At 39.3% G+C, this 16,814-nt stretch overlaps 1 protein-coding gene across 1 annotated transcript; it reads right to left on the reverse strand.

Moving 5' to 3' along the window:
* Window positions 1-1,301: 1,301 nt before the first annotated feature.
* LOC139713961 (WD repeat-containing protein 75-like) lies at window positions 1,302-16,773 on the reverse strand. The gene is made up of 17 exons (XM_071625686.1): window positions 16,688-16,773; window positions 14,910-15,039; window positions 13,893-13,958; window positions 13,132-13,219; window positions 11,520-11,739; window positions 10,693-10,877; window positions 9,813-9,968; window positions 9,209-9,402; window positions 8,446-8,633; window positions 7,422-7,591; window positions 6,472-6,658; window positions 5,507-5,598; window positions 4,709-4,795; window positions 3,848-4,080; window positions 2,919-3,050; window positions 2,140-2,234; window positions 1,302-1,587 (listed from the first exon to the last, which is right to left on the reverse strand). The coding sequence occupies exons 1-17, from the start codon at window positions 16,771-16,773 to the stop codon at window positions 1,302-1,304; spliced, it is 2,595 nt and encodes an 864-aa protein (XP_071481787.1).
* Between the last annotated feature and the right edge of the window lie 41 nt (window positions 16,774-16,814).

The raw sequence follows: 16,814 nt of genomic DNA on the forward strand, positions 1-16,814 counted from the left end.
GGGAAATCCAGTCAAATAAGTTAGTCTGATAAGAAAGAGTAAAATATTATGAGTTCAACGGTATAATTTTGATCGAAATCGGAAGAAAAAAAGGAAGTTATGACATTTTGAAGTTTGGCTATTTTGGGGGAAACAGTTCTTGTACAGTTAATATGAATATGCAAATGGCAAAGTGAAAATGTCATTCCCTCACAACTTACCATATAGTTTGTACATAAAATGTTGAAATTTCCAGTTTTTCATTCAAACGCAATTATGCCCGAAGCTCAAATCCTCGTATATATATCTGATTGATCACTATTCTGAAGTTATTCAACCGGGAATAACATCATGTTTCATGATAGAAACATTGAATTTTCATCATTTTTTGTACACTATCAATGGAAATTTGTGAGGGTATAATATGGTTAGCTCACTCATTTGCATATTCATATCCACTGTACAAGAACTGTTTTGCAGAAATTAGCAAAACTTCAAAATGTCATAACTTCCTTACTTTTCATCCGATTTCAGTCAAATTTTTACCATTGAACTTGTAAGATTTTACTCTTTTTTATCAGACTAACTTATATTTGGACTGGATTTCCTCTTTAAAGCTCAGGAGGGAAGCATGACGCAAAGCACTGTAAAAGTGGAAATTTTTGCACATTTCGCATGACAAGAAAGTAGCCCAAATAATAAAAGCATGTGAATCATTAGCTTATCATATGTAACACTATTTTGCATTTTGATTCCGCAGAAATAAAAACTCGCAAAATTCGTCTTACCCCATCAAACGCAAAAAAATAATGTGCAAAAATTTGCACTTTTATGGTAACATTCCCTGCACACACAAGAGGCTCATTAACCTTTTGTTTACTAGTGGAAGGTGTGACTTGCATTGATTGGCAATGGCTGCACCACAGAAGTTACGACCAAAAGGCTATAAATGCTCTCACTTGCGGAACATTCCAGATCTTGAACACAAATTGGGTTCATTGTGCTTTTCCACGACATCTGACAGGTCTTAAAGAAAACCGGGGCCCAGCTGGCGTCACAAGAACGGTTGTGTAGATTTTTGTCCACAAATTTCTGGAACAAACAAGGCTCACATGGACATGAACTTTGAAGCCGTGACTCCTGTAGCTGTTCATACGTTGAGCTGGAGTGGAATGGTGGGATACTACGAATCAAGAATGTTTCCAGTTCAGCTCTCATCTACGTCAACATTCCTCAGGGAGGAGCATTGCACAAATGACTATGTCAGTGCAGATTTCGTGTCAGCGCAGTTCGTTTGCGAGATTCTCTTCTGGCAGTGTGTGTCACGACAAAGCCAGTTCCTCCACCGCTGATGAAAGCCACTTCAGTGATGAGCTGCCATTCTTACTCAGTCTTCTCAGCTCCTTCTGGCTGAGATCCGGCACCGCTTCACGGCTGGACACCTCTTCCTGCTGCGAATCCTCGGCGGGCTGCGACCTTCTCGGGGTGTCGGAGGCACCGGACGTGGCGGGGGCATCTGTTTCCATGTCGGAGTCGTCCGAGGGGGCGCGACCCTGCTCCCGTTCATCTCCAGACTCTGCTTCGCTATCAGTCTCTGATGATTGAGTTCTGAATCAGGGGAACAAATTCGACATTGAAAACTCACATGGGCATTTCCACAGTAAAAGGGTAATTTTAAGGGATGTCACTTTATTTTCTGTTTCCAATGTGCATTACGCCCCAATACAATATGATCTTCAAGAACACTTTAATGAGAGATAACTTTGCCCCTAAATAACTTCAAACAGGCAATCTTTTACAATTTATGCCAAAATGAACGCATGTAACACTGGACAGAAATCTATGTACCAACATATGAAGGTCAAATTATGAATGCTCAATGAAATTTTGTTGTTTTTCGATTGAATGGCCTAATATCTAATAAAAAAGATAATAACAGCTCCAAACTTCTATTGAACATTGTGTTTTATACCATTTCTAGACTTAGTGGTGAGCGTATGTAACTTGGCAGTTTTCAAGAAGATGGAAATATGAAAAGTTTATGCATAGGAGCTTACATTTGAGGGTTAACTTAACAAAGTGTATGTGTGTGGGGGGGGGGGGGAGGGGGAGGGGTTGGAGCAAAATTCAGGACTGGGAGGGGGAGGTTGGGGAACTCACCTGTGTGGATCTGTGCTTGGTCCTAGAAGGGAATGGATGAAGGAAGAGCACAGCTGTCTGGCTGGAGGCAAAACATGGGGTGGAGCAGCCAGGATCTGAGGTTCACATAAAAGAAGAAAGAGAAGAAAATGACATATGCTCTTCGATTGGCTGAAAGGGACAGCTTTTTCTATTCCATCTCTATTTAAATTGGTTTGTGAGACCTGGGTGAAATAAAGTGCTAATAAAAAATAAAGATAAGACCTGTAACGATTTATCTACTCCTCAATTTATGCACATTAAAATTTTCTGATATGTTATTACACACAAGAATCAAGAGTTCAAAGTAATGAAATTGAGCAATGCAGCTAATAGCCTACCCACATGTTATCACCCTGGATGTGACACAGAAAAACAAAACAAAAAATAGATATCCATTCCCCCCCCCCCCCCCCCCCCCACAAAAAATAAAGATAAATATATAAAACAAAACAAAAAAATGGGACAAAAATGATTCATTCAAACCTGAAGCTTAATAGAAACATACTTTACTAAAATCTCAAACTAAATTCAAATGATCACATTAACTTACTATAGACAACATTGGCTCCTTGCACAAGATAATGGTGGAGGGTTTCGAAGGGAAGAGGTTACTTTTATACCTCCATGGGATAGAGGCTACTTTTATACCTCCATGGGATAAAATAGATCCGAAGCATAACCCTCTTACGACAACAATCCCAAACTGCCATAGACAATGTACTCAAACAGGTTGCCTACGGGAGTGATGGAGATCATACCTCTATGGTGGAGGCATTCTTGGAGGCCAGTTTCTGTCTGGTACTCCATCCTCCATCCACGGTTCCACGTTTTCTGGCTCCTTCTAGGAGGAGAGCGAACGGCGTCAGAGGCAAACTCTTGTGCAAAGTGGTCTGCAAGAAAAACAGAGACGATATGGCAAAGATGTCAAGAAACAAAACAACAAATCACAAAACCCTACATCAGCAACAGCATATCTGGCATATTTCCAAAGCTAAAGGATTGAAACAGTATAATCATACTAATGTCATAGAGAAACAGAGAGAAAGTTATCCTAAAAATGATAGGCTGGGTCAGCAAGGCTTCACAAAGACTAAACAAATCAAACAAAAAGAGTGTGCTGAGAACCCTGACATACACACACTCAAACACACACACATTTTTTTTTTCATTTTATATTTTTTTATTTGAATTTCGTTTGACATCAGCATCACATTCACAATGAAACGAATATAAGCAAAACCAAGCAGCTATATTCTTCTCACATGAGCTGCTATCACCGCTTTTGCTTAACATACAGAGAAATATTTGATACAAAGTCATACCATATATGCAAAGGTGATACAAACTTCTACAGAAGTCTTACTTATACAGAAATCGACTCTGATCAACTTTATCAAACTCATCAATATCTGCTAGCATGCACACATACAAAATGAATGTACTGTTGTCATCAGAGATTAATAAATGAGTGAAGTGCCCTTCTCTCTCACGGTCATCGAATACATCACTATCTGTGTAAATCACATTTATACATATAGATTCAGATCACCTGCAAAACTTGTGTTTCCTTTATCCACATAATAGACGATTACATCTTCTATTACATTAGCAGTGTGACTCTTTGCTTGCTAACAGCCTCCTAAAGATTATACACAGGCAGATTCAGTCTTGACCTTTGAACTCTTACCATGTCGTATCTGCTGACATTTCCCTCCCGCTCTGCCTGCTCCTTGCTCATCACCGTCAGCAGCTCCTGCGACCGCGTCAGGAAGAACAGCTCCGAACAGTGTTGCCACGGCAACGCGTCGGGCGGGGACGCCTCCTTCCGGGATGGCACGAAGATGGCCGAGAGGACCTCTGACTCGGAGGCGGACGGGAGCCGGAAAATGGGGCGGGGCTCCGATCCCTGGAAGACAAACACTGGAAGAGAGAAAGAGAAAGAGTTGCTAACCTAGGACTGCTGGAGATCTAATGGAATGCAGGCAACTCCCGTCCTTGGGACCGGCAGTTTCCTTTGGTTATCTCAAAATTCTGTTATAACCGAACAAATGAAGTATATAAAGATATTTATCGAAAATCATTTTGGACCCAAATTTTTTTTGTTGTTGAAATGAAAACCATGTTTTTTAAAGGGGGAGTGAACTGTACACAAACTGTACATTGCTTGGAAGATGAAGTCTGTTGTCAATCCACTGAAACAATTCATATTTGCTGGTTCTTGGTGGATAGTGGACATCATTTTCTTCATTACAAGACCTCACAAATTTACTTCACACAAGAACTGGGAACAGGACCACTGCCTTGACAACAATCTCCACCATTTTCACATTCAAGATTTTATGGCAACACATTAACTGACCTACTGTAAAGATGTCGATTCCTGTGGATGCATCTGTCTCTGTCTAACTTTACTGGTCCTTGCATACATGAAAGTGTGGAAAAGTGCCCTATTGTTTATCTGAACCTCAATCTATACACTTTATCCTGAAAAGCTCATATCTCATCTAAAAATGTTAGGGCTCTGATGGCTTGTATTGTGGGTACTCACAGTCATTCTCAGCATTGAAGATGGCAAAGTACTGTGTGTTGGGGTCAGCGATGAGGAGACGTACGTCCATGGAGACACTCCAGGACACTGCAGTGGACAAACGTGGACAGATATAGATAAAGACAGAGCAGACAGAAGAGACAGACAGTTTGACAAAACACATGCACACAAACAGTAAGAGAGAGAACATGAAGACTAGATGTACAAGCTAACATTTTTGCAGACAGATATATTTACAACTTTCTAGTAAGTGTCTTGTGCGACATTTTTGTTTTGCATGCTGTTAATTTTGCAGTTGTGAGGGTCTAGTAATCGTTACTTCCTTTTTCACAAAAATAAACAAGAATGAGCAACAAGCAACACTAGTAGTACTGCATGAGTTTATGCAGTGGTTCCCTGTATATACATAAGTAGCTTGTTCTGCAAGTGAAGTACTGTACTAGCATACTGTTATGGCCAAGATATCACTAAGTCCTACAAATTAAAATCCAAAAGACTCATCTGTAAGTTTTAAAGACACTCTTTCAATTTGTGGAGATGCCATTTCAGCAATTGTCAAACTTTGCTGATTAACCCGTTGAGGATGGACTGATTTTGCCACAACACACATTTCCCACAGACACCTGCCCAAGTATACTCGGGACTCAATGGGTTAAGCTGTATGATTATTTTCAAATGCATTTTAAAAAAAACTCCAGCATAAAAAAAAAATGATCAATTCTTCTCTTCCTGAAAAGACGAAACACTTCTTTTTAAAACATCTCAGAAAGGAAAAAGCCACTTCACAGATTTAGTTACCTCTGCATGTGAGCAGGTTCCAGACTGTCAGAGAGGTTGAGGTGCTGCAAACCAGCAGGTGGGAGGAACTGCTGTGCCCAAAGCAGAGGTGCCTGTGAAGAAAAGTAAGGACCAGTTCAGAATCAATTTTTAAGACTCTCACATAATGAACTAACGCCTCAGAGATACAGCTTTTCTTATCGTTTTGTGTTGTTCTTGGGTTTTTTTTCTTTAATTTTGTTTCAACCTGAGCTATGAAACAAAGGCAAGATTTTGGTGGTAATTTGAGCAATGTTACACAGCTTCCATGAAGAAGGTTTAAAGCTCTTGGTAGATGAGTAATATAATCTAATGTGACATTTCCACTGATCCCAACAGATAGCAAGATTCCACAGAAAAAGGATAATTACAGGTGTGTTAAACTGAAATATATTCAAGTCAGCCTAAATGGAGTTAGGTAAATGGAAATCATTGAAAACAAAGCAAAACAAAGCAAAACCCTGAAAGGATAGCCGTCAGATTTCTAAGACTTTATTCCTTTCCCAATTTAATGATCCTTCCACAGACTGATCTATTTGTCAAGTTTATTCTCTTTGTTGAAGTCAATTTCAAACTGGTGGGAAGTTCCCCTTTAAAGCTTGATGAGTCACATTCCCAGAAGGAAGTGACCATCAGAAAATATCCTTGCTGTTTGAACTACATCCTAACTGTTGCTTGATCCATTACGAATGCAATGATTGGCCATTAGTAGCCGAGCATGGATTTTTTTTCTCATGTCTATCACAATTTGCACCACAAATGAAATTGTGGTCTTACTCATGGAATATCTGTGGTGATCTTATCACATCTTTGAGGGTCAAACGAGGAATCACATTGCTCGTAGAAAAGTTCTGAATCAATCATTAACAAAAAGTCCATGACCTGCTACTAATGGTCAATCATGATGCATGTAGCTGATTTCATGACAGTAGGAAACCCATCATTACTTGATTTGGCTGTTGACCGTGGCGTGGCAGAGAATCTTTCTAAGCTGGTTGTCGTCCGGGTCCCACAGCGTCAACACCTCATGGAAGCCTACGGCTAGGAGGGAACCATCGCTGGCGAAGGCTGCAGCGCTGGGCTCCGTGTTCTTGTAGAAGCCCACTGAGTCGCAGTTCCAGCATACCTTGTTCCCTGCATAGGGAGACATCAGAATGGTATTCATTTCAAACGTTAATACTGCTGCTTTTGCAATTGCCCATAAAATTAAATGCAATAATAACACCAATAATATGACTACATTTTCCCAAAGTAGCCTCTTTGTTCAAAGAAGTACATTATTCAACCAAGGACAGCCTGGTGGTAGTGTCACTGTCCGGAAAGCAGTAGATGACAGGTTCGAGTCCCACTGGTTCCTTTTTTTCTGACATGTTTGTTAATTTACAGATCAGCACTTGTGATCTTAACAAATTTAATTTGTAGAGGGAGACAAATTGAAGAAACGTACACCCTAGCCTCTTTGTTGTTAGTACTGTGCTTTTACTTCGATCTCTGTCTGAAGGAACTTATTTTGCACATCTCTTCACGGTTTAGACACATCAATAGCGCACACATACAGCAGAATTGCGGCTTAAAGATTTCACGTGACAAAGAGTGAAATTACTGGCATAACGTGTCATAAATGGATTTGACAGGGTCATAGAGCAACTCTCATCATAGCACAAAGACAATGTCACTTCAGAAGAGCTAATAGGATGCCATGCCTAAGGAGGAACTCATATCAATTTCGTTACAGATTTCTTAGCATTCCACAGTAACAGTAGGAATACCATCATTCATACAACTGTACTTATTGTCATAGCCTTAGAATTTGAGCATTATGTGGGCAAATCTATCAAAATTATTCATCAACTCTCAAATGAAAAACAAAACAAAACAAAACAAAAACAGAACTAACCATCCACATCTGTATCATCAACCAGGGACCATGTCTTGAATTTTCCATCCTTGCTGGTAGTGGTTGCCATGGGAACATCATCTTTGGCACCCTGCCCACTGGGCGGGCGGAAGCAGAGCCTGTTGATAGCACCCTGGTGGGGTGATTCTACTGTGGTGTTCAGCCGGAAGCTACGGATGAAAAGGGGAGGGATGTTGGTGTCAAAGGTCAAAAAAACAGTTTAACATTGTAGTGGCCTAATTAGAAAAAAAAAAAAAAAAAAAACACACACACACACACACACACAACTCACTATCAAGCTTTGCTGACTGAGCTGTGCAAAAATTTTCAAATCAATGAAAAAATACTGATATATGTAAACGTTTGAAATTTATGCTGTCAATACCATAACAGCTACAAAGCAATATCGCCATGCAAAAAGATCACATGGCCAAGTTTGAAAAGTAAATTATGCTGTATGCTGTGAAGGATTTGATGTTTTCCTCTATGCAGGCCCATATCCACATTGCCTGAAATACATGTGGTCTTCTATCCTTTAGTTCTACCAACTTGCTACAGACATGGACAGAAACAATATAAATGAATGAATCCGAGTGACAAAAACAAGAACAAAAAGAAAAGAATAATGTGTAAAAAAAAGTGAGGAAATGTAAGCAATTCTATCAGTATCCTGGAGCTAAATTGGAGGGAAATGGACATCTGCTGTGTCTATTATAAATGGCTTTTGTAGGCTGCTTTGCTAAGACTTTCTTGAGAAAACTGTGCATGGATGAAACAAAGACTACAGTAAAACTGGACATTTTCATGTATGTTGTGTGACATCAAACTAGCCAAAAAAATAAAAGCATGTACATTTTTGCTTGTTATATATTTCATATTTTGATTCTGCAGAATCAAAAATGCATGAAATTCATCTCACCTGGCCGAGCGCAAAAATTTATTCGTCCAAAAATTTACACTATTACAGTGCTTAATTTTCCCCCATTTCCCCCCCCCACCCAACCAATCCTAGAATGCAACCTACCACTGCTTGATGTGCTCGTACTGCCAGAACTTGAGTCTGAGCTCCACCGACGTCTCGCCGTCATCCCGCCTCTCGGCGGTTATCATCCAGTCCCCTCGGTGGTCAAAGGTCACGTCGGTGACCTCCGTGTGGGCCAGTGGCTTGTCCAGCTGCTCCGGTGAAATGTAGTTCTCACTCGTGATGTCCAGCTGAGGATGAAAATTGGATTTTGTATGAGTAAAACAAAACAGAGGGCAAAGTATTCTAAAGACGCGATGTCAGACACCAAATTATTGCCATGTTCCGTAAACACTGATATTTGGAGTGATTCATTGTTTGTGCTGAGCGGCTCAAAAACATAATCGCGGGTTCTTGAATTTGGGCTACACAATTGTCAACCCATTCAAAAATTGCCAAGAAAATTGTGAAGATATTTTTCCACTGTTTAAAATTTGTGGTAGCCAAAAGTAGCACAAAATACGCACAAATTTTAGTGTTCACAGTAATTGTTTTCATATTTGCAACCATTCTAAAATACTATTTTGGATAGTATCATGTCTGAGCTTATTTTGAAAATCTATGCAGTCCTTAGGACGAAGAAAAATCTTGACATATGGCTCATTTACTAAATATGAAATGTGTCAGTCTGAAATGCTTTGTGTATGTTGTTACAGTTTGTTACTTTCAGAGACACTTTTGAAAGAATTTTAACAATCATCAGGCATGTTGTCTGAAAAATGAAGCCAAAGAAAACGACATCAAAGAACAGCGAATGTATTCTCACGTTGAAGAGCAGCTTGTCGTCACAGAGGTGGTAGAACTGCAGGTGGCCGACCCTCCCGTTCAGGACCAGGGCCTTGGAGCGGGGGTCCACGCTGAGTCCCGTGGGGACCGGTCCGGACCGGCCCTGCTGGTGGAAGCTAGAATGGTTTAGACCCTGGACGGTGTGCTGCACTTTGGTGGTGACGAGAAGTATGGCTGCAGAAGAGAGGAGGAAGGAATGTTATACTCCATGGGGGATGAGAATCTCAGAATACTTTTTTTTTTGCTGGAATTGGATATTCCCTTTGAAGATACAACAATTCTGAAATCACAATAAGGGAATGATTTATCTGCCACAATGTATCTCTACAATAATCCAGCATACAAGGGGAAGTCCCTATATATGGTCAGTTTGGTCAAATTTTGCTTTTGTTTGGACTTACTTGGCAATTGTTCACCCCATTTGGTCACTTTTTGCCCTTTTCTTTTTTTTTTTCTTTTTTTTTCTTTTTTTGGAATTCATTGGGCTCGTTCAATTTAGCAGTGATTTGGCTTTCCTTGGTATGTATAAGGCCATGCTATGTATTTCCATTTCCTTTCATGTTCATCTCAAATTTTCAACTCACAGTTGTTGTTCAGGGCTAGCGCCCTCATTAGTCCATCTGGAGAGCAGGCGACGTGAGTGATGGAAGCACCGAGCCGAGGCAAGAAGTCTCTGTGTTTGGAGTTGTACTGCCACCGCACCAAGACACACTCATGTCCACCACTAAATAGGTATGTACCTAGGAAATCAGAAAACAAGAAATGCTTGTTAGTCAACTAAGGTGAAACCAATCTAAATAAAAGCAACTCAAATACTGAACAATTAATAACCTGACAACTTTCAAAGGAATGGTATAGTTTCGGTTGAGATGGGGCTTCAGGTTTCCAACTTTTGTGTGAGAATATTAGAAACCACCTATGAAATATTTAAGAGCACAAAATTCTAAGAGGAATTCAAAGTTTATTTGATGAAATACGGTTTTGAAATTGCTGAGATATCCAAAAACAAAGAGGTCCTAATGAAAGGTGGAACCACCTTTTATTAGGACCTCTGTGCTTAAATTTGCTTTTGGATATCTCAACCGATTTTCACCACATAAACTTTGAATTCCTCTTAGAATTATATGATTCTTAAAATTTCATAGGTGGTTTCTAATTATCTCAAGAGAAGCTAAAATCCGAATCCCCATTTCAACCAAAACTATACTATCCCTTTAATGGATTTCAATCAATCTTGCTATCTGAAATCTACATGGACATAGTGGGACATATAATTATTTACTTCTGTGTGTGTGTGTGTGTGTGTGTGTGATTGTTTCAAATGCTAAAAAACAAGATTGTACCATAGATTTCAGTCACTAAGGAGTGATATGCAACTGCAATTAAAAGGCTGGAATATTAGAACATGTAGAGACAAAATTGAGACCAGTAAAATCACCATGGCTAAATAATGACATTTCTTACCCTCTGGTGAAAAGCAGAGATCTCCCAGAGGGAGTGCGTGCCAATGATCTACTGTCCTCACTGGAGAGGCCTTCTCTTGGATGTTCCAGAAGAGGGATATCCTCCCATTCTCGTCTCCCACGGCGACGCAGTACTCGTGGGGGTGGCAGGCCACACAGTTCGGGGGCGGCCCATCCATGTGGATTCTGTTTAGAGGTGGAAAGCATATGAAAGGCCTGAATAATGACCTCTCACCACTAAATAATAATAATAATAATAATAATAATAATAATAATAATAATAAAGGACATTCATATTGCGCAGCTACTATAATAATATACTCTACTGCGCATTACAAAATGACATGCATACAAGAAATTCAAACAGAAAATACATTACTTCAAGAGATGACTTTTTAACCTGGCCTTAAACTCATCAATTGTAACTGCTTGTCTGCTTGGACAAATATTGAAACAAACAAGTGAAAACTATCCCTGCATTCCTGCATTAACATAACTTACAGGCTGAAAGACCATTACTGTTGGATGTTGCTGTATCTGAACACGTACATCTGTCACCAAATATCTATCCAGACTAATACACAAAACAGGTAATTTCCACAAATGAATAAAGAAATAAATATACATCATACACACAAACACACACACATGCATAAAAACATACATGCAAACAAAACACAAACACATTTAAAAAAAAAGACAATCCATCTTTATTACAACTATCCCATTGCACAGGACAATCTACCAGTAATGTTCTGTTTAAAAATACGGTATTTCAGGAAAATTAACTGAACATGAAGAGGATATGTTTCTTCGAAGCATGCTAACTTGTTAATGGTCCGGTCTGCCATGGAGTAAATCCTGAGCTGGTTCCAGATCACACAGGCTAGGAACTCTCCCTTTGCGCCGAACGCCAGACACCTCTCCCCCCTCGAGCCAATGGGGGTCAGGATCTCCATGGGAACAGTCGACCCCTGGCTGGCCCCCGCTGGGGGGATGTGAGCCTCCGACACCATTAGGGGCTTCTTGTGATTGGCATTTCCAGCAGCTGAAGTAGACAGCGAGAAGAGAAAATCAAACTTTACCTTTCAAAAGCACCTGCGTACATCAGACAGCTGCAAATATACATGCACAAATGTTTACACTGTACACATAAAGTATACTAATACACACATAAACTGTATATGCACAAAATCACAGAGCTATACATGCATACACACATACATACATAAATATACATGTATACATACTCTTGTCAACCAGCCCCTTATAGGAACCTGGTCAGGTTCCCAAATTGTAGACAAGAGTGTCTGCATTTGTGGCGTAAATTCATGTTTATTTGTGTTAAGCTGACCACTAAAATCATTTTGATTGAAAGATTAGAATTTCTTCAATCAACTGTTCTTTTTCTGTATCAGATCTGTCAGTATTTTGGTCTAGTTGATGTTTTCCAATGTATTAGGGAGATTGTTTGAAAAAATGCTAGAAAACTTGTATGAAGACATACAGTACGTAGCCATCAAGGCTGAGCTCACTAGATTTTGACTTTCGCTGACCCCATTTAGGTGCCTTTACAGTGTATAACAAAGGAGTTTGCAAGCCTATCAGTGAATGCTTTATTTATACCTCTGCTCAATGTTTGGCATCATTTGGCATTTTGCATGACACAGGCAGTAAATGATCGTGAAAAGGGGAAACATGTACTGCTTGCCTGCTTTCACACAGGTGTATTACCAACCTATCCATTAATTCTTTGTCGACAGGCAAAAAAGAATTTCATTGAAGGCTCTCAGAAAATTGTTGGAAGAATGGGTTAACCAGCAATATCATTCACAAGTCAATTGCAAATGACCTCATCAGCAAGTCATCAAAACTTATTTGCATGGAAACAAATGTTGGTCCTGAAGTGCAAACACTCATCTCTCTTGACAAAAGGAACAACTTGAAACATTTGAATTCATTTTTAAGACATCAACATTCAATGCAATCTTCATTGTAAAGTACAGTATTCAGGGTTCATCCAAATATGAAGATTTGGAATTCCTGGCCTTTTTAAAAGACTAGTCCAGAACTGATCTTTGAATTCATTTCCAAAGTTTAGACTTTTTATATCAAAGAAAATTGAAACATTAAGGACTGTCATCAACATATTAGATGTCATATCATATGTACTATCTGACACTTTACATTTGTCATTGCATTTCATTTTCTGTCAATTTCCAGAAACAAGAGCACTAAGGAAGAGAATTAAACAAAACCTGAAATACTTTCCCGAAAACAAAATGATAAAATCCAGATTGCCATCGGACAATCAAAGACTTACTTTCTTGAATTTCCACAGGGAGTACTAGTACAGAAAGCAAGATCATGTTAACTTTCAGGACTTTACATGGCCAAATGAAAATTCAAGCCCTTTTCAAGTCCCCTAAATTTGACTTACCATCAAGTTTATGGCAGATGAGGAACACAGCATTCTTGTGGGCTTCATGGACCAACAGCCCATACAGCGGCCTGTCAAAGTTCATTTGCTGTTGAATTTTCAGAGAACACAAATGACATCGCAAATCATAATAGCATGGTGTATTGAAACACAGAAAACTTCTGTGTTTTCATTCTTGAGACAGGAAAACATATGGTGAATTTCCTCACATGAAATACACTTTTTATGAGGGATGTCTTTCTATCTTTTTATTTATTTATTCATTTTTTTTTTTTTTTTGGGGGGGGGGGGGGGAGGCTATTACACAGCATGTGATCTCCAATATTTGACTTGTGTGGCAAAATGACAAAACTATATGACAAAATCGTCAGTACTGTGTGGACATAATGGAAAATTATACTTGCAGAGCTCTTCCCCTCAAAGTGTAACAAGAAGAGCCTCAGAATTGAAATAAAAGATGATAAATAATGTGAAAACTCCAAGACACATAGAACATCTCTTTGCATTGACCCATAAGTGGGATTCAAAAGGATTGCATTTAAACAGATACTGTGTAGTATCTTCTGTGCTCATTCTACTCAAAATCTCAATCCAGTTCTAAAGCATGTAGCTTAGCATTTTCTTAAGTTCTTTTTAAACTTAAATGAAAAAAAAAAACACATTATCACCCTAATTTTATTCATGTATCATGTCAGAAGATAAATCATCAGCAGAGCAAATCTTTCACTCGTATTAAGTGATGTAGAAAGAGTTATCCATACCTTCAAAATGACATTGTCCATGTAATCCCACAACAGTACTGTGCCATCTTCAGATGATGTCAAAACCTGCACAAGCAAGTGAGAGAAGTATTGTCATTGTCTTTACAGGGATGGTATAGTTTTGTCGAGATGGAGTTTCATGTTTCCAACTTTTTTGTGAGATAATGAAATCCTCCTAAGAAATGTTAAAGAGCATACAATCATAAGAGGAATTCAAAGTTTATTTGATGAAAATTTCATATTTCATAAGTAGTTTATAATTATCTTGTAAATAGTTGAAATTTGAATTCCCTATCTCAACCAAAACTATACCATCCTTTTTAACAAAATTTTGCTACATGTTTCAAATTCTCTGACTGGTATACTGAGTAATAAGAAATGCATACATAAGAACATGTTTGGAGGAAGAGTAAAGGCTCAAATTACTAATTTCTTACTAAATGCACATGACCAATGCAGTCACTTAACATATAGGGAAATGACACAAGGGGAAAAAGTCATTTGGTGATGATAGTGATACAGCTTGTACCTAAATATAACAGGCAAATAACATTGATTTCATGATATCAAATTGTTCCAAAAGATTTAAAAAAAAATCACACACATTTTCCTTTTAAAACACACACAGTTTATAACTTTGATTATCTCTAATCCCACATGGAAATTGATGTATATTGTTGCTTTCCCATCAGCTATGCACACTTTAAACTGGTCCTAAATGTAATCTCCCTTGCCAAGACAGAAAGGCAACCGTGGGAAACCACTAAGTGAACAAAAACTACATGTACACTGTAACTTATCTGCTGCTATTTATTTTTTTGTTTTAAGTTATAACTTGACCTTAGCATGCTGCACCAAAAGATAAAAATATACAATTGTCAGTAACACAAAAGAAATTTCACAGTTGAAAAGTCAAAATACGAATTCTTGTGAATTCTCTTGACATGCATATAAAGTACATCAATGGTAAACATGTGAAAACACAGCCAGTGGTGTTCAATCACATTCATGGCATACCTGTAGTTTGTTCCAGGGGCTGATCTGAACTCCTGTGACCCTGGCCCTGTGACCAATCAGCTCTCTGACACATTCTCCGCTGGCACAACTGATGATTTTCACCTTCTCCCCAGAGCAAACCAAGATGCACCTACACATATAAACACACACATCACATCATTGTAAAGTCCAATCACACGGAGGTTCATACAAAGGAGGAAAACCTTACAAAGAGTAATCAACCTACAAGTAGTTTGTGGAAGGGTGCCTTTTTTTGGCAGGGGCATTTTCATTCATCAATAAAACAGCTAATGAACATCATGTGCACTCAGTCCCACTGTAGAACATAAGCAGGAGTTATTCAAATTCATGAAATTCTTCCATCGAAATGTTTTCGTTGCAACTGATTGACAAATTGCCCTACATTGTCGTCGATGTTGGGCAATTTGTCAATCAGTTGCAAGCAGGAGTTACTTGCGAGTGTTATGGGAAGTGACACCTGATTGGGCCTTTTCATCATCATTGAATGAAATGGCCCCTGCTGCAAACAGGCACCCTGTACACGACAAAGCCTGCCGCAAACAGGGTTGTTAACTCATCAAACAGTTCTACAGTTTGATATTTACAAAGGTCCAAGGCATCATAAAGTAAAGCAAGTGACCCTTGATTCGACAGCTTCCATGAATAGACCACTCTTACAAATAAAAATTCCCTGAAATTCATGAATGAAAAATGGCGCATATCAAGTGCGAAAGTCTATGCAACTACCTCCACACGTGTTCCGAAGAGCACAACAGTGTGCCACGTCACCGTATCCCCTGAAATCATCGTCGCGACCCTCCCGGGTCTGCTCGAATTAAAACAGTTCAACGGGTAAGTAACGGGTAAGTAAAGTTGCATAGCAACACATATAGACTTGTTTCATTCCAAGTTTCGAAGTACACCTACAGCCACGATGGCAGCCGTTTCTGAGATAACTTGATAGTTTACGCGATATTTATATTTTGCATGCCACCCGTGCCAGAATTTGCGGTATTGCCATGGTTCGATCGCAACGTGTTTTGTGCATGCGTTGAATCTCTCGCACAGCGTGGAGTACATGGAGTACCGTGCTCTCATAGTGCGATGTACTATGTAAACAGTTTCGCCCGCGCGTGGCACGCGCGCTAAGTAATAGTATACATTCATGGGCAGGGCCAGGGCGAGCGCACAGCGCGGCGCAGTACGTCGCGAATGTCGAAGCACGGACACCCGGGGCCGAACAATGAGTACAGGCGTTCGAGCGATGATCGCAGCGCCGGCGTTCGGATCATGCATGCTATTTTGCTTCCACAATTTAGGATGTCGAACATTGGGTAACTTGTTTTATCTTTTCTCACTTGTTCATATGAATACATTCAGACAAAGTCTCACATTTACATTATTAAGTTACTCACTGTTTAGTTAAGATGAGTTATTCTAACACTAGAAACAGGCAAACAAATAAAATTATTCAAAAACGGCATGACTGCCATGATACAAATTCAAATTATGAACACCCTAGAGTTACCCAACAAAGCAAACATATTTAAACAGTATTGAGGTAGATCGAACCCCTAGGGCCCTAAAGAGTGGTAGAACTCCTACCACGTTGTTCACTGACACAGTTGGAAATATATGGGACTAAGATTACGTCGGCCTGTCTGACTTAGAGAACGCTCCGAACTATTCGATATTTAATACTTTAAAATCAAATAACACGAATAACTGATAAAGAAATTCCCCAATATGTATGCATGGTAAATTAAAATAACACTTACTTGCTATCATGGGTGAAAATTGGCCTTCTTTGAGACAAGATTCCTCCACCACGCACTACCACGTTTCCCGTCGCGATGGCTGCCATTTTGGAACATGTGGAGTTTAGTCTTTAACCAGACAATATAC

The sequence above is a fragment of the Diadema antillarum genome, unplaced genomic scaffold (assembly GCF_040938485.1).
Source record: "Diadema antillarum isolate AM-2024a unplaced genomic scaffold, OU_Dant_1.0 seq00002110_RagTag, whole genome shotgun sequence".
NCBI lineage: Eukaryota > Metazoa > Echinodermata > Echinoidea > Diadematoida > Diadematidae > Diadema > Diadema antillarum.

Coding starts and splice junctions, on each gene's coding strand:
- LOC139713961 (XM_071625686.1), bottom strand. CDS start 16,773: ATGGCAGCCATCGCGACGGGAAACGTGGTAGTGCGTGGTGGAGGAATC. Junction 5,599..6,471: donor ACGGTCAACAGCCAAATCAA/GTAATGATGGGT, acceptor TTTTCTTCACAG/GCACCTCTGCTTTGGGCACA. Junction 1,588..2,139: donor CCAAGCACAGATCCACACAG/GTGAGTTCCCCA, acceptor CCCCTGATTCAG/AACTCAATCATCAGAGACTG.